This window comes from Rhinichthys klamathensis, unplaced genomic scaffold, assembly GCF_029890125.1.
Source record: "Rhinichthys klamathensis goyatoka isolate OS25496 unplaced genomic scaffold, OSU_Roscu_1.1 h1tg000161l_1, whole genome shotgun sequence".
NCBI classification, from domain to species: domain Eukaryota; kingdom Metazoa; phylum Chordata; class Actinopteri; order Cypriniformes; family Leuciscidae; genus Rhinichthys; species Rhinichthys klamathensis.
The window spans coordinates 3,069,880-3,094,082 of NW_026606695.1; the positions used below are offsets into that span (position 1 = coordinate 3,069,880).

General features: G+C 37.9%; 1 protein-coding gene across 2 annotated transcripts; it reads left to right on the plus strand.

The window, feature by feature from the left end:
• Nucleotides 1-882: 882 nt before the first annotated feature.
• Nucleotides 883-23,256, plus strand: katnb1 (katanin p80 (WD repeat containing) subunit B 1). Of its 2 annotated transcripts, none has more exons than XM_056258958.1 (19): nt 883-1,021; nt 4,483-4,618; nt 4,733-4,863; nt 4,945-5,062; nt 6,827-6,927; nt 7,621-7,662; nt 11,100-11,183; nt 11,289-11,404; nt 11,555-11,626; nt 11,707-11,857; nt 12,129-12,313; nt 14,406-14,557; nt 14,710-14,828; nt 17,139-17,357; nt 17,941-18,090; nt 18,301-18,377; nt 18,481-18,555; nt 22,470-22,586; nt 23,088-23,256. In XM_056258958.1, the coding sequence occupies exons 2-19, from the start codon at nt 4,579-4,581 to the stop codon at nt 23,221-23,223; spliced, it is 2,085 nt and encodes a 694-aa protein (XP_056114933.1). In that variant the 5' UTR covers nt 883-1,021; nt 4,483-4,578; the 3' UTR covers nt 23,224-23,256. The 2 variants fall into 2 exon arrangements, with proteins under 2 accessions (XP_056114933.1, XP_056114934.1); XM_056258959.1 differs by lacking the exon at nt 883-1,021 and adding an exon at nt 1,069-1,214.
• Nucleotides 23,257-24,203: the final 947 nt, after the last annotated feature.

Here is a 24,203-nt window from a genome sequence, read left to right on the forward strand (position 1 = left end):
CTTGAGTTCAGCTATTAGAATTCCCTCTTTAGGCTGTTTAGAAAATCATGTGCTGATTCTGTATCAAAGATCAAGTCTGTGAGATGTGATGTTCTGCTGAAGTTACAGGTGCTGTTTTGAGGGATTGCAAGATAAGACATTTACCTTGTGTTGCAACAAAGGACTGTCTGGTTACACATTTTTAACTGTTCAAATTATATTATACTGTTTGTATAAAGTTGGATGGGTTAGTATATAAATATATAATACACGTAACGTCACAGTATTGACTGGCCCCCAATGTCAATTTAACTGTTCAATGGACTGAAGCAATGAGCAAAAGAACATACCGTACAAACTGCGTCTTGACAACCTTGTAAAAATAAGTTGCTTCAGGTGAAATTTACGAATACCCAATGATTATAAATAAACTATTATAAAATGGTGATGAGTTTTCTTTTTAAAAACACAACTCTGCTCCGACCCTGTTCCCGGAGGCCCTCCCAACAGTACGTTTTAGATGTCAAGCACACCTCAGTTTTTTTAATAGTGGACTATAAGACCTGAAATAGACATATGACATGTTTACTGTTAAGTTAAGTCTTCAGTTTCTACTTCCTACTAATGACCTGGATTAAATCAGATGTGTTAATTGAGGGCTGTTGCAGAACCAGGATTGAGAGCAACTGTAGTATTTGTTGTTTCTGCTTTAAATTAATACATTTTTAGCTAACTGTGTGGTTTGTATACATTTCTGAAATGCATAACTTGGACACAGTCACCCCTGATAACAGATCACTCCGTAAAGCTGCTTTGAAACAATATGCATTGTGAAAATAAATAAATGTGAATTGAATAGTAGGTAACGTTAGACATAGTTCCAACGCGCATGCGCACTCTGAAAATGCGCGCACACGAATCTTTTCTCGTCATAAACTAATCTTTTTCTCATTCATTAGTGCTGATCTGATCTGTCTATCGGCAGACTGCAACCATGATAGTCCCCATTTAACACAGACTGACCGTCACCAGAACAGGGAAGGTAAGAGGAACTGTTGCTAAGCTACCGCTAGTTAGCAACCAATCAGAAACAATATGACAAAAGCAAAATGTGTGTGTAAACTGGGTCGAATCGATGTTTGTCGGTCAAGTGTGTTATCAACTTTCATCTCATAAATACATGCCAATGTTTCTTGGACTTTGGAAGAACAGCACAGAACAGATAGGATAATGAGGTAAAGGTTGGTAATTTGTTTACAGTTCAGATGACTTCGTTAGCTAACTTACATTGCGAAGCTAACGTTAACTGTTAGCTGAAAGTTATCCAGCAACAACAAACCTGGAACTATGTTTGTTAGTATGGTTAGTTGTTAGTAAGTATTTTAACAAAGATAGAAAAAAAGAGAAAAAAACAAAGACAGAAAGTTGATTGATCGCTTGCAAATTGGTCGTTTTCATAAATAAACTGCTAACATTATTGCTAGCTGTGATACAGGCTCGCGTGGCCAAGTGACTTGATGATTTAATCGACACCACTAGTCTCGGACTTCATGTGAGTGGTAGAATGTGTGTGTGTGTCTAATGTCTTTGTCTATGTCTATGTAATGTTTTATATTTATTTTTTGTGAGACTAATAAGGTAAGTTACGGTTTCAGCAAGATATGAAAGATCATCGCTTGAAACGGTGATACCTAACCTGGCTGCTCTTTGTTCATTTACGCCTTTACTTTGACCGATATCTACGCTCTCACGATAAAACTGCTGCGTTTGGCATCGAATACTTGCTTACCTTTCACAAGATTCGGGTAAAATAGGGAATATGCCCCCTTTAGAACAAGGGGCATGTACCTTTAAATTGTAGCCTAACATATAGCTAGCTACGAGTTTAGCATGTGCAGGATGCATCAGCCAATTTGTCATTAAGGAAAATAAATAGAAACATTTGTTAATTTAGTTGTCACAGCACTACATTTAAAATTATTCTAAGAGACCACTAACATTACTGGAGAAAGTTATTTAAACAAAATGTAAAACTTAAATTTTCAACAAGCAACTTTAAGCAAATGCAAAAACATTAATGGTTTTCAATCTTAGGGTCCCTCATTAACAGATAGAGACAAATAACTTTTTGTATTAAACATAATACTATGTCACAGCTCACAGAGACAAAATTACATAAATTAACTGGATGCATTAAGTGTTCTCTAAATCTAAAAAATTTGGATATTCAGATTGTTAGGGGGGTAACAGTTTAGGACCCAAGGACCAGATGTTTGAAAGAAGATCCGGAGTCAGAATTATAATAAATTGAAGAAAAGTTTTACTGAAGATAGTTTGCAGTTTAATCAGCAGAAGTCTGCTTCAAGACTCACAGGAGTTCGTAGGCTCACAGCAGTTATACCCTTCACCAAGGTCTAAGCTATGTCCTTGCTTCAGGTTGCAGTTTATGATTGGCTAAGAACACACATAGTCTAAGCATATTTCCACACATGGATAGATAGGAGATTATCTCACCATTAGTCAAGATAGTTGTCACACGATTCCTAGATTTGGGTCTGCGGTGACTTCAGAGGTCGGAAAAAGGCGTCTTCGGGTCTGTTGTTGCATGCCGAAGTGTCTATAGCTCCTTTACAAGACCTACACAGAACATCCAACGCACACACAAAAGCACTGGGGAATCGCAGTTTCTCCAAGGTTGAAGAGGGCCTAACTACCATCAGGACAAACTACCAAACCATACTGATAATACATTCCCTACTCAGGAAGAAGTACAGATACTATTCACTTCAGTTTCTAGAGAAATACACATGAAAGAGGAACAATTCTGTAAATCAGGTGAAGTCACGTATAGTTGGACCCCTGTAACCTTAACTCGTCAGCTAGAAACTGATATAGACAACACACGTTGAGGGTCACATCAGAATGTACCTGCAGCTGGTTAACACTCACAGAAAACATATGATTAAAAGTATATTTGAATCACTCATTGAATATAGAAATGATTTATGTAGAAATGCTTATCCTTAAAGCTGCTGTAGGTAACTTTTGAAAAAAAATGTATTTGCTAAAACTGTCATTATGTCCTGACAGCAGAATATGAGACAGATAATCTGGGTAAAAATCAAGCTCCTCTGGCTCCTCCCAGTGGTCCTATTGCCATTTGCAAGAAATACACGCTCCCGGTCAGAAACAACCAATCAGAGCCAGGAGGATTGTCTTAGCAGTGTCAGTCACGCTCGTGTACGCGCTGATCACACCCCTCTCTTGCACAGCGCGAGCCGTCGTTCAAACTCAAGATTGCCGGCGTGCTGCAGCTGTGCTTATGACGGAGAAACAACCTAAACTGCCAATTCTCGAGTGACACCTGCTCATAAAACAAAGAGGTAAAAGGAAAAAGACTGATGATGATAAACAAGCGAAAAAGAAAGAATTACACAGAGCCCATTGACTCGGTGTCAAAACTCTAGCCGCATAACATGTAGATAAAATGTCACGCACTCTGCTAAGCAACAATTGAAACCTGCTAATTCACTGGCTTGTCATGTTGCTGAAATAATGTACTAGCACACCTTATCTAGCATTATATATCGCTAGAATAATTACTTACATACTGTAACGTTAGTTACCGTTATATTAACGTTATCTTACTAGCTATTTATAACTTATAGAAAGAGTGCAACGTTATAAAGTTACATGTAGGCTATTGCAAAATACATAATGATTTGAGGACCAAGTTTGTAGTCAAAGCATGGGCAGGCCATAGTCAATGTAAAGCATATTATTGACGTTTAGTCCCTATTAGTGAATGTGCCATATAACTTTTTATCCGCCGTCATCGGTGGCCCTGTTTACTAGCCTGCGCGTTCACGACAGGCTCCGCTGTGGAGGACGAGCTGTGGAGGGAGGGCTGTAGCGCAGCAGAGAGCAAGGGGGTGGGACCTGTAAGTTGTGCTTGTTCAAATTTTCAGGCTAAGTCAACGTTTTCTCAAAACTCCCTACTGCAGCTTTAATTATTAATCACTCATTACATAGGTTATACATTGAAGCAGCAGTGGATTTTAATCCACCCCCTTCAAGATGAAATGACTAAATTAAGAAGAGCCTATCCATTCATTAAATATTTTGAGATTTTGTGCCATCTCTGGTCAAGAGAGGAAAAAAGTTCTGTTTACTCAACCCTTCTATTTTCATTTTAACTTGCTTCCGGTAAAGAATAGGCTATAAATACTAAAACATGTTTTGAATTTGAACCAGGCTTTGTGACATTATCAGATACAGTGTCTGTAATTTTCTCCTAAAACAAAGGCAATGTGGACATAATTGAAGCTTTAAGATATAGACCCTTCATTAACAGAACGTGAGAGATTATGAAATGCAAAAAGTTATTGAATTCACCTTTTGTCATAATTGTTTGTCCTGCAGTTGTTTAGAGAGTAGTCTTCATGTTCATTATATTTACTCTGCTGTTTGTCTGTATTTATATGAACTTTTTCAATTTGACAGATGGACAGAGAAGATAAACTAATATCGTCGAATCCCTGACATTTATGTGTTGGTGAAATGAGCAGAGTGAGTTGACTCAATCGCACTATCATCACGATGGCTCTCACCAACACCACAATAACAGCATGGAAACTGCGTGAGTACAAAGATCCTGGTCATGACACTGCAGAATGTTTTAAGTAGTCAAGATCTCTGTTTAAAGTTGTGGGAGAAGTGACTGGCTTTTATTTTGTCAATATGTATTGTTCAGAGGAGATTGTGGCTCACTCCAGCAATGTGTCTTCACTGGTGTTGGGGAAATCATCGGGTCGTCTATTGGCCACTGGCAGCGAAGACTGCAGAGTCAATATCTGGGCTGTCAACAAACCGAACTGCATTATGGTATAGCTAACCCTGTGTTGTGTGTTTGCGAGAAATACGTGTCTCACGACTATATAATGAAGTGTTTTGTCTGTTCTGTAGAGTCTGACGGGCCACACCAGCCCCGTGGAGTGTATCCAGTTCAACAGTTCTGAAGAGCGTGTGGTAGCTGGTTCTCAATCCGGCTCTCTCCGACTTTGGGATTTGGAGGCTGCTAAAAGTGAGTGGTTTGTGCTGCACCTTATGCATTTTGGTTAACATGAAACCTAGCGATTCTCTTGAAACCTGTAAAGAAAATGTCCAGGTTAAGGTGATCGCCAAAGTCAAGAGAAAGAAAAATAGTAGTTCAAGACACCAAATGATTTAGTCAAAATGAATTGTTAGGGACAGTGTACTTATGGAGTTCATGATGTTTTGCAAAACATGTTTGCTGGTATCGAGATGGTAAGTGGTTATGGTTGAGGACAGGTTTTGTGATAAGGTTTGGTTTAAGAATAGGTGTAAGTATTATGTAAAAACATGTACGTAATCAATAGTGTTGTATTAAATGATTAAGCTAATTGTTAGTACATGATAGTTAAAGGAGAACTCCGGCGCAAAATGAACCTTTGGTCTAATTACACATTGTTACCTAGTCAACCGTTATCTGAGATTTGTTTTCATGATTATCAAATGTAAATAGTTTTATCTCTAAAAACAGTTTAGCCTATAAAGCTAGTATAACGCTAGTATATTGGGCATAGATCAATGACAAATAAAAATCGCTTGTTAATACCACTAACAAGGCTCAAAATAGCCCCACACTAGCACAGTAGCATAATGAGGGTCCCTACCTTCAAACCGAAGCATTGAGAACTTTGTCAGTGTCCAGACAGTTTAATAAGAAGATATTTAATACATACAGTCAACTTCGCGTATACAGGCAGAAGCCATCTTTGAAAAAGAGTCTCTACCAGTCGATCTACGAACGCCGATCCAAGCCTGCTGTTCGCGCTCACCTTATCACAACTTATAGCTCGTTCACATCTCACCAGCGCACTTGGATCGGCGTTCGTAGATCAACTGGTAGAGACTCTTTTTCAAAGATGGCTTCTGCCTGTATACGCGAAGTTGACTGTATGTAAAAAATATCTTCTTATTAAACTGTCTGGACACTGACAAAGTTCTCAATGCTTCGGTTTGAAGGTAGGGACCCTCATTATGCTACTGTGCTAGTGTGGGGCTATTTTGAGCCTTGTTAGTGGTATTAACAAGCGATTTTTATTTGTCAGTACTCCATGCCCAATATACTAGCGTTATACTAGCTTTATAGGCTAAACTGTTTTTAGAGATAAAACTATTTACATTCGATAATCATGAAAACAAATCTCAGATAACGGTTGACTAGGTAACAATGTGTAATTAGACCAAAGGTTCATTTTGCGCCGGAGTTCTCCTTTAAAGACACTTAATTAAGGGTAGGTCCGAAGTTAGAATTTATATTTTAAAGGCAAATTTTACCTCATTACCACAATGTGAAGAAAAAAAAAACCCAATAGCATACTGATAAAAAAAATATATATAATACATTAAAAAAATTCTAAACTAGGAAAACTGTGCCTTTTCTTTAGGACTGTAGGATGAAATATGATGAATTTCTTGACCGGCTTTATGAGATTCCCCTAGTCGATCTTAATTGACAAGTCATGGTTTTAAATGTGCCTGCCTAATTTTGAATTGATGTTCTGCACATTGATGGACAATATTTGATGTAGAGATGAATGAAAAAAAAATCATGTTGTGGACTAGCATTCCACGTGCTTTCTGGGATGATTAAATGAACCTGTTTGGTGGGAGAGGTCCTGTAGTGACCACTTCCACTCTGAACTCTGAAGACCTGCACAGGGGCCATCTGACCAGAAACACTTAGATGGACAAATTGTTCAAAGTATTTATCCACAGCTGAATTGATTTCGTGGAATTTGTTTTGTTTTGTTTTTGTAAGTTCTGCGCACTTTGATGGGGCACAAGGCCAGTATCTGCAGTCTGGACTTTCATCCCATGGGAGGATACCTGGCATCTGGTTCTGTGGATAGCAACATTAAGGTGAGTTAAATGCATTTGCCTTAAAGGTTTTCACTAGTTTTATAGAATAATCAAAGAATTTGAAAAACCTGATGTTGGTTAAGATTTGATGAATGAACTTGCGTCAATCCCAAACACTGGGTTCTCAATCACTAAATGTGCTAAATATTTGTATTCATTCGCACGGAAGAATTTCTCATGAAAGATGTCCGCCTAATTCATAACACTTGTGTGTGCATATGAATTTGTTGTCAACCATGTTCTTGAGTATTCTAAATAAGCAGACACGCACATTTCCTTGATGTGCTCAAAGTTAGTAATTTGCATAAACGTGCCCAAACATCTCCATATGCTCTCAAAAGATGGACTCTTGCCTCACAGCACGCATTGATCCAAGTGTTCCTTCCTCGAAACCAAGAATGCAAACCTATACATAAATCATATCTTATTTAAGATGAAATGCGTACGTTTAAAAAAAAAAAAAAATTATTGCTCCTATGGTTTTTTTTTTCTCCATACATCTAGAATTAATTTTTGTACGAAATTTGATGAATCATAACTTGTGGAAACGTTTGTACACAGATTTCACACACATTTGTTTAGGCACAGTTAGTGAATGAGACCCACTATCTGTGTAGTCAATGTTTTTTGCATATATAAGATTTGTATGTCTATCTTGATAATTACATTTTTCTTGTCTAATTTCTTTTCTAGTTGTGGGATGTAAGAAGGAAAGGATGTGTGTACAGATACAAGGTAAGTACTAGACTAAAGAAGCGTGTGTGTGTGTCTACAGCCGGGCTATTCAATTGGCGGCCCGTGGGCCACATGCGGCCCGCCAATCATCTCCATCCGGCCCCCAACCGCCCTCCTCCTCTTATCCTGGTGGTGCGGTTAAATTTGTTTAGATATGCGCGTGGCCGCAGTGGCGCCTGCAGCTGTACGGATATACGTATTCTGCGTACCATGAGCGCTCAGACTGAACTGAGAAACGTTTCTCAAGTTTACTTTGAACTTCGCAGCATAGTGTATAACGGAACGCAAGCTTACAGGAGTTGCGTTTACTCCCGGTCCCGGACACTATTATTTAACAGCGTTGATACATCTAGTGAGAAGCGGTTCAATTCAACACACCTGTCTGTTACAAGCCACAAATCACTCAATGATTTAACAGTTTTAAATCGGATGAAACAGCCTCAACATTCCAACGCGACTGATGAGGTAAACAGCAGAAACATTGTGCCATGAATGAATTAGAAGACTTTAAATCCCTTAATCACCAGCCTTACAAACATTTACCATGAATGTACTGTAGTAATTTACCATAGTTTGGGCAGAAATTTGGAATATTTAATACTTAGTTATAGTAAGAGTTGGGTATCGAGAACTGGTTCCATTTTAGAACCGGTAACAAATTTCCCAAAACCGGGGATTCGATAAGAAGCACGCATTATGATTCCTCTTATCGATTCCTGACTTTGGGACAGTTGCAAATTCGTTATTTCAAATGTAGGCGCGTGGCAAGCACGTTCATAATAGAAGTGACGAGCATGCGGTGCGTGGCGCTCGTTTTTGCAGGCGCGCAGGTCATGTGACAAAAAACAACGACCTTTCTGTAACATCGAAAGCTCGGCCAAACAGCTGATCATAGCTGAACAGGGCATGTTTTTATTTCTCATCTCCATAAATATATCTAGTAGCCTAGTAAAGCTAATGCGAGGGCTATAAATCAATTAATCCTTTGCTGATACGTCCTCGTCTGCATCATGGAGAGCGCAGTTCATGGTTGCATAGCAACGACAGACGCCACGGGAGCGCAAGCGCTTGTGGAAAGGAGGAGAAAGCGGCGCGGCCCCGCTTCTCCATGCATTTTTAGACGCGATATGTGAACGGTCCCTAATTCAGGAATCTATGTGGCTTAAAATCGTTTTTGTTTTGTTTAAAATGGAGATCACGATTACATACATCAGACAACTACATATGTATAGTCTAATAGTCTTTCTTTTTAAAAACTCATTTGAATCATTAATTCAAACACTATTACTCCAGTAAAACAAGTAGGCCTATTTATGAATTAATTAATGTAAACAACACCTTTATATGAAGAGACTCCTTTCACTTTAGCCATTTTATTGGATATTGCTTAAAATTGGCAAGAATAAAAGGTAGAAATATTTATTCTTCAAGTATTTGCCCTTTTTTCTCTCTCCAAAAAATATTGGAATCGGAAACGAATCGATAAGAACCGGATTCGATAAGCAGAATCGGAATTGGAATCGCTAAAAATGAAACGATACCCAACCCTAATAGTAAATTATATTGCATTAGATTTATTAGGTGGGTAGAGGAATTTATAATTCGTTGTGTGTATAGTTTTTACCTGTGTTTAGGAATTTCTCTATAGTGGTAGTGAGTAAATGAGTAGCCATGCATGGTTTTACCTGTGGTTACCAAGTCTCAGTGTCAGAATTTTTAATTTAAGCCTATAAGAATTATGAATAAAATATTTCTTACCAATAGCTATGAGCATGTATAATTTATATATTTGTACACAACTGTAAATAAGTTATTTATTATGGTCTTATAAATGTGCATACTGTTGGGTACCACATTTCCAAGTAAATACAATACTTTTTTGGTTTAATTTAGCTTATTTATTAATACGGTTATGTTTCAATAAATAATAAATAATGTTTCAATAAATCAGCTAAACCCACCGGCCCTCCTCAACTTTTCGATTCAATAATCCGGCACTCGAATGAAGCTAATTGAATAGCCCTGGTCTACAGTCAGAAGCCAGGCTAATTACCCTTAACACTCAGTTGTGTCTGAGTACATGATTAAACTGTGGATTAGTGAGGCGCTCTCAATCTATCTTATCCTACTGTTTTGTGAAATGGTGTATTTTTAGTCTCATGTTGTAGGATTCAGCCGTTGTTTATCCTTTTTTTTTTTTTTTATCACTGGATATTCATTTTGTATAATGGCATTTAGCAGGATGTTTTGAGTTTAATGGCTTTTAAAGCACTTTAGTTTGGAAAGTCTCTGTCTGGTACACATTGTGCAGCATAGAGATGTGCGGATCTGCACTAACGTCACCCGAATCCCCTGTTAATAATGAATCATCCACCCTAACCTATAATTTTCTCTGATTTAGATATCCGTTGCAGATCGTCCCAGTACAATTATTCTAAATCTGTTACCCATGATATGGTATCATATTACACTGAAGTAGGCTGCTTTTAAATGAACATTTATTTAAAGTAAAAGTTCTTCTACTGCAAAATTGCATTCCCTTAATAGCCTAAACACAAACTTAACTCCCTTCAAACTTAAATTAGAATGTCACCGTTCCCGTCACTGCAACTTCCCGAACACACACACAAAATATTAAATGGGTTCATTCCCAAGCAAAGGCTGGATATAGGCTTTATTAGTTTGTCATATACAGTGCTTCACTGCCGTTAAATATCGCATACCCAGCACTTGACTGGTCCTGATTAAAGGGATAGTTTACCCAAAAATAAGCCTGACCTCATGTTGTTCCAAACCTGTTTGAGTTTCTTTCTTCTGTTGAACTCAAAAGATGATATTTTGAAGAATGTTGGTTACCAGACAGTTTCTGGACCCCATTGACTTTCATAGTATTTTTGAAAATCAATGGGTGCCATCAACTGTCTGGATACCAACGTTCTTCAAAATATCTTCTTTTGTGTTCAACAGAAGAAAGAAACTCAAACAGGTTTGGAACAACATGTGGGTGAGTAAATGATGACAGAATCTTTTTAACTATCCTTTCAACTACTTCACTAAAACACACTCCCACGTGGTACTTTTATTTAATTCCTTTTGTTTTGTTTTTAACTCACCTTTTTGAAAATTCTCTATGATCTGTTTAGCCTCCATTGCTGTCTGGAATAGTCTGCAAATTAGTGCCTGATGAAAAATTAAGCTTCAATGTGAAATGAGTTCTGTGTATTTATTAAAATCAACACATTATAATTGTTGATCTCATCCACCTGCAATTAATTGGAATGTTGTTGTTTTTTTATTATTTGGTCCGCCCGACCCACGGATTATCTACAGTGTCTGCGGATATAATGGCGATCTGTGCATCACTAGTGCACGAGATCTCAATGAATGTGAAATTATGGACTTGTTCAAGAGGTTAAAATGTTTGTTTTTTATTTCAGGATCACACTCAGGCTGTGCGCTGTCTAGCCTTCAGTCCTGATGGGAAATGGCTTGCTTCAGCCAGTGATGACAGCACAGTAAAGGTAAGAGCTATCCTGTACTTCTCACTTTCAGAAATTGTGTTGCCTTGTAGTTAAATGTAGGAAATTTAGTTTTTAATGTGTACTCTCATTCTGCTCTTTATCTAGCTGTGGGATCTCATAGCAGGCAAGATGATCACTGAATTCACATCACACACATCAGCAGTCAATGTTGTGCAATTCCACCCCAATGAGTACCTGCTCGCCTCTGGGAGTGCAGATCGGTACTGAGTGTTTTTGTGTGTGAGTGTGTGAGTGAATGAAGGGTTGATGTCTGTCTATACATAATGCGGCTTGAATTGAATGTGTTCGGTGCTGCTTTGGCCCAGGTTTGTTAACCCTGGCACCATCTGTATTTTGTATATTTGCTGCAGGACTGTTAAGCTGTGGGACCTGGAGAAATTCAACATGATTGGCTCGTCAGAAGGAGAGACGGGAGTTGTGAGGTTCTTATTAGTTTTCCAGTCTAGATGTTTGTTTTTCTCTGTTTGACCCCTAGCTGAATTTTCTGCCTTTTTTTTTGCAGAAGTATATTGTTTAATCCTGATGGTAACTGCTTGTACAGTGGCTCAGAGAACACGCTACGAGTGTACGGCTGGGAGCCTGACCGCTGCTTTGATGTAGTGCATGTAGGCTGGGGCAAAGTGTCTGACCTGGCCATCAGCAACAACCAAATGGTTTGTACTTTATACACAATCTTTTTTTTCTTTTTTTTCTACATGCATAAATCAGTGGGTGCAGTGCTATTGGGTGAACTAGCATTCCTCATGCTTTCTGGGATGATTAAAAGAACCTGTTTGGTGGGAGAGGTCCTGTAGTGACCACTTCCACTCTGATCTTTGAAGACATGCACAGGGGCCATCTGACCAGAAACACTTACTGAGGACATAGGTGAAAATTGTTAAAAAGCATTTTAGGAGTTTCTGTCTTTGCCTGTCTCTTTAATAGATTGCGGTGTCCTACAGTCAAACTAATGTGAGCTGGTATGTTGTGGATCTCAACCGAGTGAAGAAGTCCGGATCTGTGATCCAAGGGTTGATTCAGGACAAGCCGATCCCAGCTCCCACATCTGCACTGGGAACAACACTACGGCGGAATTACGAGCGGCCCTCTACTTCCTGCACGGGACAGGAGTAAGATTCTCTTTCTGTCTTTATCTCATGCACGTAAACCGCATGTGTTCGTGTAGGGGTGTAAATCGGAGCCTTAATGACGATTCGATACAATACCGATTTCTTAAGCCAACGATTAGATTATTTTCGATACTTCAGAATTTCCCGTGATACGATTCGAATTGATACGATTCAATGCTAGATATTTTTACATAATATCTATTGAATTTTAAAAAAAAAAAGAAAAAAAAAAGTGCCTTTTATTGAGAATACAGAAACAGCCTTTGTGGCGAGCAGGACACGGGCGACGTGAGAGGATGGCGCGAGGCCAGTGGCGTGAGTATTAATGAACATCGTCGTCGCTCCTCTTCTTATGCTTCCGCTCCTCCGTGAGAGATGCGAGACCGGTGCGTCTCACAGGTGATGTTCATTAACACTCACACCACCGGCCTCGCGCCGTTCTCTCACGTCGGCCGCGTCCTGCTCGCCACAGTATTCTATTCACATAATTTGTGTGTTACGCTATAGCAGTCTTCTTTTTTACAAACGGCAACATCTCTTACCACTGCTCCATCTGTTTTCCTGAAGGCAAAATCCTTCCACACCCATGACTTGACGCCGACTGGAGTGTGTAACATTTCACTTTCATTGCTAGCTCGCTCTGACGGTTCCATCACTCTTGAAAGTCAGACTCAACAATGTGTGTGAACATAGATAGACTGTGAAACGTAATTAACGCGTGTGAAGCGGTGTGAAGTAATAATGAGGTTAGCGCCACCCGCAGCTTAGGAATAGGTTGTATGCATATGTCGGAGCTGATGCTGAAAATAGACAGGCGGCAAAATAAACACATTAATCGATACTCTTGCGGACGCATCGATGATTGATGCATCCAATCGTCGGCTGTATAATCGATGGATCGATACGAATCGATTAATATTTACACCCCTATGTTCGTGTAGAACTTAGCATGTCACTTCTAGAAAAGAACGTCAGGGAATTCACGAGTTTATTAAATGCACACCTTGAATGCAGTTGCCTTGGATGGTTTGAAATGGTTTGCATTTTAATGTTTACCTTCTGGCCCTGTGTATTTCCACTTCTAATTGCCTAACTGTAAAATTGCAATGTATTTCTAAAATAAAACTGAGGGATGAGTCTTTATTTTCTGTGGTTAGAGCATGGTTGTACCTGGAGCACTGTTAATAACTGTTCTTCAGTTATTAAACATGAATGTGCCAGGTTTGCAATTGGCGGATCAATGTTGTATTGACCTTTCAGACACTACCATTCAGAAAGATTTTTTTTAAGGATCATGTGACCCTGAAGACTGGAGTAATGACTGCTGAAAATTCCGCTTTTCCATCATAGGAATAAATTACCTTTTAAAGATGTATTTAAATAGAAAAGTTATGTTACATTATAGTAAAATGTCACAGTATTACTAGTAGTTTTACTGTGTTTTTGATCAAATAAATGCAGCCTAAGACATAGGCTGAATCCTAAGCCCTCATTCACTATTTCCTACATTAGTGCACTAATAGTGTTTACTTAAAGGAGTGAATGAAAACGAGTGAGCGAATTCGGACAGCCATTGAGCGTACATCGTTTGTACACTCGCTATTGCGGTGTAATGTGGGATTGAATAAGTGCACTCAATAACATCCACTATGGTTTCGGACACCACTACAAATGGCTGTCCCCTCAAATAACGCTCTATTTGAGGGTATAGGGGGAGGGTATAGGGGGCGATTTTGGATTTTGCCAGTTTTTCCCACCCGTGGGACACGTTTTCGAACTCTTCCTAATCAAACACATCTGAATCCACTCATCAGCTCTTTAGTAGAGACTCCAAGAACAGAAAAGGATGGGTCAGATAAGGGAGATGCCCAAAATGTGTACTGTTGGATGTGCCTCCAGCAACAGGGCTGGGATACACTGGCATAAAAGACTTTCCAAAAAACAAAAAACTTATCCACCCCAAAACATATGAAACCGTAGTGTATCTTTACAACTTATGATGCCAGGTCAAAAACCAGCTTATGTGAGGATTTTGTCTGATATAGATGTTTTTATATGCATTTAAACATGCTGATCTTCTGTGCTTGTGTAGGATGAAGCAGAGTTCAGAGGCCGATCGCCGGAGTCCAGAAGGAGAGAGGAGAAGTCCCAGCAGTGAGGATGAGAAAGAAGACAAAGAAAGCAGTGCAGAAATCACCAACCCTGAAGATTTTAAAGAGATCTTTCAGCCCCGCAGTGTCATCTGTGAGTTTAGTTGCGCAAATTAAGTTCAGCAATTTTGTTCGCACATGCTGCTTCACATGTGCCATGGTATATAATCTTTCTCATGAACATTTCATATTTTCTCTTTTGTTTCTGGGTCATTCCTTTCCCGTTTTTTTATCCTGTTCATGCAGCACGAACGCCACCTAAAAGTATCGAACCTTTCCCAGCACCCCTAGATCACTCTTTCTCAGAGAGTGTGCTAGAGAAACCCGGCCCAGCAGTTAAGATTGTGACTCCAGTAATAGACAGGGTAGGTTTTTCCACTTCTTAAGTGTCTTTTGATAATGTAGTAAGTGTAGGCTGTGACTTGTGTATAATAGGGGTGAAACGGTACACAGAAGTCACGGTTCGGTTCGAGTTCGGTACAATGGAGGGAAAGCAAAACAAAAATCCAGAAGGCACATTTTTTTTATTGTGCATGTCTCAGGCTGTACCACCTAGTGTATTACTACATTTGAGTAATTCATATAATTAACGTATTACTATTGCAGCATTTTCTCTCTCTCTCTGTCTCTATGTGTGGGTGTGGGAGGGCTGGATTAAAAGAATATAAATGTCTTAAGCCTTGTATTTAAAAAAAAAAAAGTTTTATTAATAAAGTAAAGGCATAGAACCAGTTTATTTGTAGTGCATTGACAATAGTTTTATATAATTAGTTTATTTATTAAATTAATAAAAAGACTTTGAGATATGTTTGGTAATTGTACCTGAATGAATGTAAAATTAATTTGCTATTTTTCAGATCAATATATTTGTTTAATTACTCAACTCTAGTCATTTCTTCGCTGATTTTCACTTTTGTTGTCGCATGTTTTCTCATCGAGCTCCTCCTACAGCTGTGCGGCGTATATTTTCACAACACTGTCATAAAAAAACTCACTTGTGGCACCTACCTCCCGCTTTCTATCGCTGCTCATGTGCATTTGTTATTATCGGAGCCGGACAACTTTATCGCGTGGAGCTATGTCTACCGAGTGGGTAATACATCATACACAGTATCATAGAATTATGTCGAATTGCCATAAAGCAGTTTGTGTTTCTCGCTCGTTCTCGCTTCTCACGAGACTTCTATTTCCAACTTACCGGGACGTTAGTCCCCATGTTGCAAGCTTGGTTTTCCGCCTGGGGACGCTGGGGGGAGCGGGGAAAGTCACCATTCTCTCCAGAACAGGTAGCCTGGTTAAAACCAGACCATTCTCAGTTGTAACTGAGTTATGGTCTGGCAAAGCGTCATAGACAAATCATTTCCAGAGGGGCGTCACCAACGGACGTCGCAGATAGACCTAAAACCAATCAGAGCGATGAAGGAGATGGCGTATGCAGAGCGGAGGAGAAACATCTCCGAGTGTTGTTCTCGATTTTTAACAAAAAGGAAACGTTCAAATCCCTTAAAACAGACGCGATAGCTGATTCGAACGAGTGATGTTCGACGGCGGCATCCATCTTTGTAATGTAGGCTAAAATCTGCTTCAAAATCCCAGCGCTGTCGTCATCGTGTAAAGCCCGCCCCAACGTTTCTGATTGGTGCCTCGATTTCGACGGATTGGAAATGGGCTTGAATGAGCTCTTTGCCAGACTAACTTTCAGAGCAAATCTAAATTTGCCGGAAGTTGTCTGGGTTTTCCCAGGCTACAGAACAGGTTATTGAACCATTCAAATGATTTCTAAACGGTTTTATTAAGTTGAAATAGTTGCCAAGTGCCCCTTTAACACTAACTTTATTCTCATCTGAATTATAAATAATTTATTTCTGTATAAAATAATACTACCATTAAAAAATACATTTGATTTTCTTTTTTAATCAATGTAGAATGTGTAACTTAAAAATAAACAGATTAGTGCTCTGTTTGAGGACAAGAAATAAAAACCAATGCAATATGATGAATGTCCAAAAGATGGCACCCACAGACTGTTTTTAAATGGGTTGGATAAATAGATAAGATAACAGCTGTCATCATGACTCATGAATGTTTTGCTGGTCAAACGGAAAAGATATATAGTTCTAATTTTTTTTCAGATCTAGATCTAGATCTAGAATTCTGAAGTGAAATAAAGTAGCGCTGTAATCATTTTGTTATGAATTAACCAGAGCAAGAGAAAGAGAGAGAGAGTGCGCGCGCGCAAGCGAGTGACCTAATATTGAAGCTTGTTGGTTTAATCAATTGTAACTGACTGGGAAACCAAAGTTTTCCCAAACTTGCGATTTTAAAGAGGCCGGCGGGTCCTCTAACTCTAGTGAGTCGCCACCACTTGCCATACTCGTCCATAGTGCTGCTATCTCTGACTCACTCACTGAACCGTCGTCGACCTGACAAAAAACTGCATACATAGGCGGAGCTCGCCTAAGCCGATGGTACAGATTATGTGTCCCTAAAGAACCCGCGTATCTAACAGTAGTTCCGCATTACATTAATTTGCATGCAAGTTTTATTTATTTTTATACCGTGTATTCTCCGTGTAAATTCATGCACCGAACCCTGACGCCCGTACCGTTTCGGTTCAATACGAAAACATGTACCGTTCCACACCTAGTGTATAATGAATGTTTGTGTATTTTCAGGCTGGACAGTTGAAAGGTCCTATTATCTCCTCTACTCCAGTACAAAGAGTGGAACCAACCGTGATCGCTGCTGCTCCCCGTCCAGTTGCTGTGGTGACCACATCAGTGACCTCTCCCTCTCGTCCTGTGGTTACTACAACCAAACCTAAACCCTCTACAGGAATCATTCTCTCAACACGCAACGAGCCAATTGGCCTCAATGTAGGGGACTTCCTTTCTGTGAGTTCAATGGATGTTTAACATTACTGTCAAGCACTATTGTTTCCTTAAGATGATTCACTTTTATGCTGCGTTCATGTCGTGTCGGAATTGCTGTAATTATTAGATGGAGTTTCTTGGAGCTGCCGGAGCCGTTCACGTCCTTTTGATAATTTTCTGTTTCTATGGCAATGTTCATAACCCCTAAATGGATCCATGAGTTGCTTTGTTGATAATGATAGCAAAATACTTCATCACTACTAATTCACCTCTTGCAAAATACTGAAGAACAAAGACATTTGTTCTTCAGTATTATGAACAAATGTCTATTATGTGACGTTTGATTGACTCGTTTCAGACACTGTGAGAAAAGAGGTGATGCTGCAAATTATATTATGAGAAAATGAAAGTGTTTTTTGTCCTTGGATGCATGTAAACCTTTTGTAGGAGACATCCAAAACAAAACTAGGAACCTTAAAATAGCATTATAAGGGCACTTAAAATGGTACATATTAATATCTTTTTTGAAACTGTACTGCCGGTCACAGCTTTTGTACCAGGATGTAAAATACGGAATGATTCTGTTATTTGTCTGTTTTAATAGCATGCACGAAACGCTAAAGCCAGCGTGATGGGAGATGAAGAGGCGTTGGCACAGATCAGGAAAGGGCATGACACCATGTGCGTAATGCTGACCAGTCGATATAAAAACCTGGACACAGTACGCTCTGTCTGGGCCAGTGGTGATGTTAAGGTAAGTGCAACAGCACTCAAGCTGATGAGCTTTGATAAATTGTGGGACAGACAGATTGTAATGAGAGATCTGTTACTGGCTGATGGATACATTTACTGCTACACATCGAAAATGTATTTCTAATGTAATCTAGTAAATGCTGTAATGGGCTATTATTGAAAGCAGCAGTACTCTAAAAGCAGTGTTTGCATTTCCCTTCATGTTGCCCAGACTTCCCTGGATTCAGCTGTGTCTATGAATGATCTGTCTATTGTGGTGGACATCCTTAACATAATCAACCTCAAACCGTAAGCATCCACGTACATTTTCGGTCACATTGAATGCTTCTTTCCCAAACTGGCTTAATTTTAGCTGAATTCACTAAAAAGTGCAGTTATAATTATCTTTCAGATCACTGTGGAAATTGGACCTCTGTACATCCATCTTGCCACAGATTGAGGAATTGCTGCAGAGCAAATATGAAAGGTGACTCATTCATGCTTATGACGTTGACTGTGCTGCAAAAACTTGGTGAGCTGTCTACCTAGATTTTGATCATGTGCAGTAAGGCTGTCACTAACAATTATTTTGGTAATCAGATCATTTTTTTATGGTAATATAAATAGTATACAGGGTTCCCGCGGATCCTTAAAAAGTCTTAAAAAGTCTTAAATTAGATTTTTAAAATTTAAGGCCATAAAAAGTCTTATAAAGTCTTATTTTTACTTACGAAAGGTCTTAAATTTTAGATGACACTTTGACTTAGACATATCTAAAAGCTTTCCAAATTAAAACCATCTAATTAGCGTACGTATTTTTATTTATTTATTATTCTATCTTTGTGGATTTGCTAGTTCACGTGACATTTCGCGTCACTCGCGAGTCGCGGCAGCATAACTGTCTCCTGCACGCGAGAGGAGAGAAGGAGAAGAAAGGTCGTAAATGTCAGTTCAGTTATAAGTTCATTCTTTATGTGCGTATGGTGTGCGATGTGTATTGTCTTTTATGATATTGTAATCATTGTTTTAACAATGTAAGAGGCACTGCGAGCTGACATCGCATTTGTCTCTCGTGCTTTCACTGCGTGATGTGTGCAGTGTAACTTAACTGTTATGTCCCCAAGTTAGTTTTTGTCTTATTTATATCATATTATGTTCTTATATTAGAATATCACATCAGAAAGAGTGCCGTTTTCCCGTGCACAATTCCAATTGTGATATTTATGTTATACAACAGTTAAATTAACAATAAGTTAACATTGAGTTACTTTTTAGACACAATATTGTCAATATTGTTTGTTTTCCCTTTATTTCGCCGACTATAATTTCAAAATGAAACCGTAGCAGAGTCTCAATGCAACCGACAGCGATTTATTTCTTGACTGAAATCCGCGTTTTGAACGAATCACTTGCTTCTTTCCCGAATGAATCAGCCGTTTGAACGAATCGGTTGAATGAATGACTCCCTCAACTCACTTATTAAGACAGTGATTTGCCGCTGCGGTTTCATATTTAAAGTACCCTTTAAATAAAATGTTAAAATTAGAAATCATTTCATATTTAAATATTGAATATTGATTTAAAAATATATATCTCATAGCTTTATTTATGCAGTTGTAAATGGAGTGTAAATAAATTAATGCCACTTCTGATGCCGCTTCTGTCACCTCTGCACTGCAAAGATGGATTTTGATTGAATGATTTAATTTGACTGTAACAGTGGTACTGTATGATTATTATATAATTAAGTATTATTGTATAATTACTGTATAATTTAATTTGAATGATAGTATTTGACATTAAAGGTGATGCATAACTCTAAATAAGTTTAGAAAAAATGTCCATATATAGGTGAAAATGCCCCTGAAAAATCAATTTAAGGTGGCAAATATTGCCCCTTAATTAAAATATTAATTTCTGTCACTGCTGTGAACTGACCACTGCATAGAATATGAAAAATATCAATATCTTCGTGAGTCAGCTGTCAACAACAGACCTAAACCAGCCATGGCACCAGCACAAAAACACAATCAGTAAAATATCATCTAATTATTATCAACAAAACGTTGAAAATATCAAGATATATTTTTGTCAATACTGCACAGCCCTAATGTACGGTATTAATTTTGATTTCTTCAGGTCTTAAAAAGGTCTTAAAAAGCCTTAAATTTGACTTTCAAAAGTGTGCAGGAACCCTGAGTGTAATAATATAAAAAGTGAACAATAGCCGTGATTCAATTACAGATTTGCGCAAAACTTTTGCAATATTTTCTAAATGTCGATATAAGAGTTTTTGCAAAAATTACGCTTTTCTATCGGGCGTTTTTTCAGTTTCAATTTGTGCAACTTGAAGGGTAATGGAAACGCGGCAATGGTAATGACCATGTAAAATAACTTAAAATACAAAATGTCTTTGTTATTATTCCTGATTCAGATAAAGTATCAAAAGCAATGGTTTTATTGAACAACACTGTTAAAATAGATGTAATATACTGTATATAATGTAATATACATATATAAACATAAGCAACTGGCTGTTGATTGTTGTCGTTACGCTTTACTGCATGATCAAATAATTGTTTAATATTTGCCAAACAATATTAAATTTAAATGTTCAATTAATCTTTAATATTTGGCCACTTTACAATAGACATGCTACAGTAAGTAATGTAAATGCTACATAATAAATAAAGCATTGTGCTTCACCCTAAAACCTGCAGAGCATATACTTATTTAACTGAATCGCAGCCATTGTGATTTTACTTTCAATATGTGACAATAGCACTTTGCTATATTTCGATTTTTAAATGGTTTTTATATATCGATTCGTGCAACCTTTGAAAACAGTCCGTGGAATACGCCACTTCCGGTATTTTGCTGGTTAATCGACACGGACAAATTGCAATCGAGGATTTAAAAAAAATCGAGTTCTCGAATAAAAATAAAAAATATATAAAAACGAAAAAAGCCTGATAAAACATTGTCTAATCTTTTCATATTCATATCCAGTTGGAAGAAATTCTCATCTTTGATGACTGGTTTGGGTTTATTTTTTTCTTTTACAAAATACTACGGCTGCCCTGATGGAAATGTATAACTGTTCCAAATAACTATTGTCCGGACCTCCACTGGGAAGGAAATGTAGAGGCCTGGCCTCTTGGAATAATAATTATTAAACAAATGTATGAAATATTATTGTTTTGTTAAACCATAATTAATATTTGTAACAATTATATTAACCAATTTTTTAAATGTTAAACTATACTTAGTAGTAGTACCTTGTTTAATAAACTTGTTTGTATATATTTTTAAATATTATTATGGTTAAATTATTAATAAATCAGACGTTTAATTATAATTAAACTAATAATAATTGTTGATTATTATTATTATTATTATTATTATTATTAATAATAATAATAAAGGATTATTGCTATTGATGTTTAAAGGGACAATGTGTACTTTTTTTGGTATTTTATTATCTAAATTCAATATTTTTATTCATAAATATGTCCTCATGGTGTACAAATACCTCTGCCAATTACCTGACTTATCCTCGTAAACAAAGAATTTATTATCTTTATATACATGGGACGGGTAGGTCCACGGAGGCTTCCATGTAGTTCCGCCATCTTGAAAAACTAACAGCAGAGAGGGACAAAAAGTACTAGGCCAACGTGTTTTCGTTCAGAGCCAGCGTCACGTAACTGAAAGCAGCAGAAACGGAGGAGCAGAGCAGTGAGAGGTGCTTGTCACTGTTCCGGCAAGTTTCACAGTCAGTAATTCATACTGTAACATTCGTTTGTTCGTTGTGTCAAGTTGCAGTTTGTTTGAAATAACAAACCTGTTCACCCGAAGGAAAACTCGACGAGGTCTATGGGTGCTATTAGAAGACATTCTGTCATAGCTTTTTGGTCCATAACGGCTACCGTAGATGCAACACGCATTTGAAAAAGCGAGGCGCTGGAGAGCACAATTCGTTTGAATGCAAAATACAATTTCACCGCTAGATGGGAGAAATTCCTATACATTGTCCCTTTTAATCACAATTTTTATACTAATACATTAAATGGAAATTTTTCCATGACACATGGGTGAAATATTGGATTTATTTACTCCCCCCCCCCCCCCCCCTTTTTTTTTAAATGCTTCGTTAACATCATAATCAAGTGAGCATTACGTCTCTTGTGCAGCTCATGAGGAGTGCTTGAGTGGCTGTTAATGAATTTCCTGCTTATGAAGAAAATTTCAAATCAGTTGCTTAAGAGGATTAATTTTGATTGCTTGGGCAGCAGCACATAAGGCAGTAAACCGCAAGTTTTTGAGGCGCCCATTTATTAAAGTCATAGCCATGTACAGACACAGCGATCAAGTAACACATGCTCCCTTTTCCTTCAACAGTTATGTCCAGACTGGTTGTATGTCTTTGAAGCTGATTCTGAAGCGTTTTTGGCCTTTAATCTCAGACACACTGACTGCTCCTCCATCTGTAGGGGTGGACATTACTCGAGAGGAGAGGTTAGTACCTAACAAACACTTGTGTTGTGATTTACCTCAAGTGTCTGTCTAAATTATACACTTTTATTGATTTAAACCTTTTTCTGTAATGTTGGTTTGATTTCATTGGATTCTTAACCGTCCAGGGCACAAGACTGAAATGATTCCTCTTTACAATATTTTCCCCCCATATAAATAAAGTTCTTAATGCATAATGACAATTCAGAATCTATTAGAATTTACAATTTGTGCTCAGCAAAAGAACTTAAACACATACACTAAAGTTTAATTAAACATTCGCAGTGCTGGCTGATCTGCTGATGATCCTCATTTTATTCAAACACTCTTCACGTGACCAACAATGTAACCAAACCAGTTTGATTCAAACCAAAAAAATGTTTAATGTCGCCTTTAATGAGCCAATAGCTTCCATATGGTGAACTATTAGTCTGAAGCACTGCAGTCTGTTAAACGGTGACTGGAATGTGTTTTTATGAGACTGTTTGTTGTGATGTTTTTCAGGCATCGGAAATGTAAAGCTTGCTATAAGCAGTTGAAGAACCTCAGTAATGTAGTGAAGAACCGGGCGGAGCAGGTTGGTCGTCATGGCAGCACTTTCAAAGAGCTACAATTACTTATGGCCCCATTGGACTACTGACACTCACACATACACACACACACATACACACACACACACACACACGCACAGAGAAACACTCCTCGATCTCCAAACACAAAGCTCGGTCAGAAAGAGTCAACAATGGGAAAAGCACTGAGCTCCATGACTGAACGATACACTTACACGTGTGTGTTTGTATGTGTGTTCATAAGCACACTTTGGAGAAGTATTTATATAGGCTTTTGATGGTTATTTTCCTTGTGCATAAACCTTTTTTATGCACAAGTTGTTTTTCTAAGCACTGTCAATAATAAAGATGAACTTTCATATGAGAGAGATTCCCAAAAAATATTAAGTGGTGTTTGGAAAAATCTTTTGTGTGTTTGGTATGTTTTATTCCAGTGTTTGTAATCGCTTTTTCATTCATAGATTTACTTTGAACGTGAATCACTTGTAACTGCAAAAATAATAATAATGTAAAAGTGCAGTCGCATTTACATTTTATTTGGGCAAAATCCAGTTATTCCAATAGGAATCTGTGCAATCAGGAGTTCTGCGTGTGGACGAAAGTGTCCCAGTCTGATTTTTGTTTGTTCAAGTTGCTCATGCAAATTCGCCCCATTGACCTGCAGAAAGCTTCTTGGTAAGTGACTTCTGAGTAAAAAGCAGTGTTTACATGGAGTGACACTAGTACATTAGTGACAATGGACCTAATCCCATGAAATTCTGCAAAAGTTTTTTCAATGTGACTTTAAGGTAATAAATCCAGACAGTAAAAATACTGTCTAATGTATGTGATAGAACAATGCAACATGTTTCCATGCCTAAGCACATAATGTATTAGTAAGGAAGGACACATAATGACAATGTAATAAATAATTAGGTGAGTTTTTTTTTTGAGACCCAAATGTCTCCATTTATTTTTAAAAGCCATTTTAAATTCCTTATAAGCCACTGTGAACAGCAAGTACAGCCTTAAAGGTTTTTAATGACTACAGATATTTAAGATCACGCTTTTA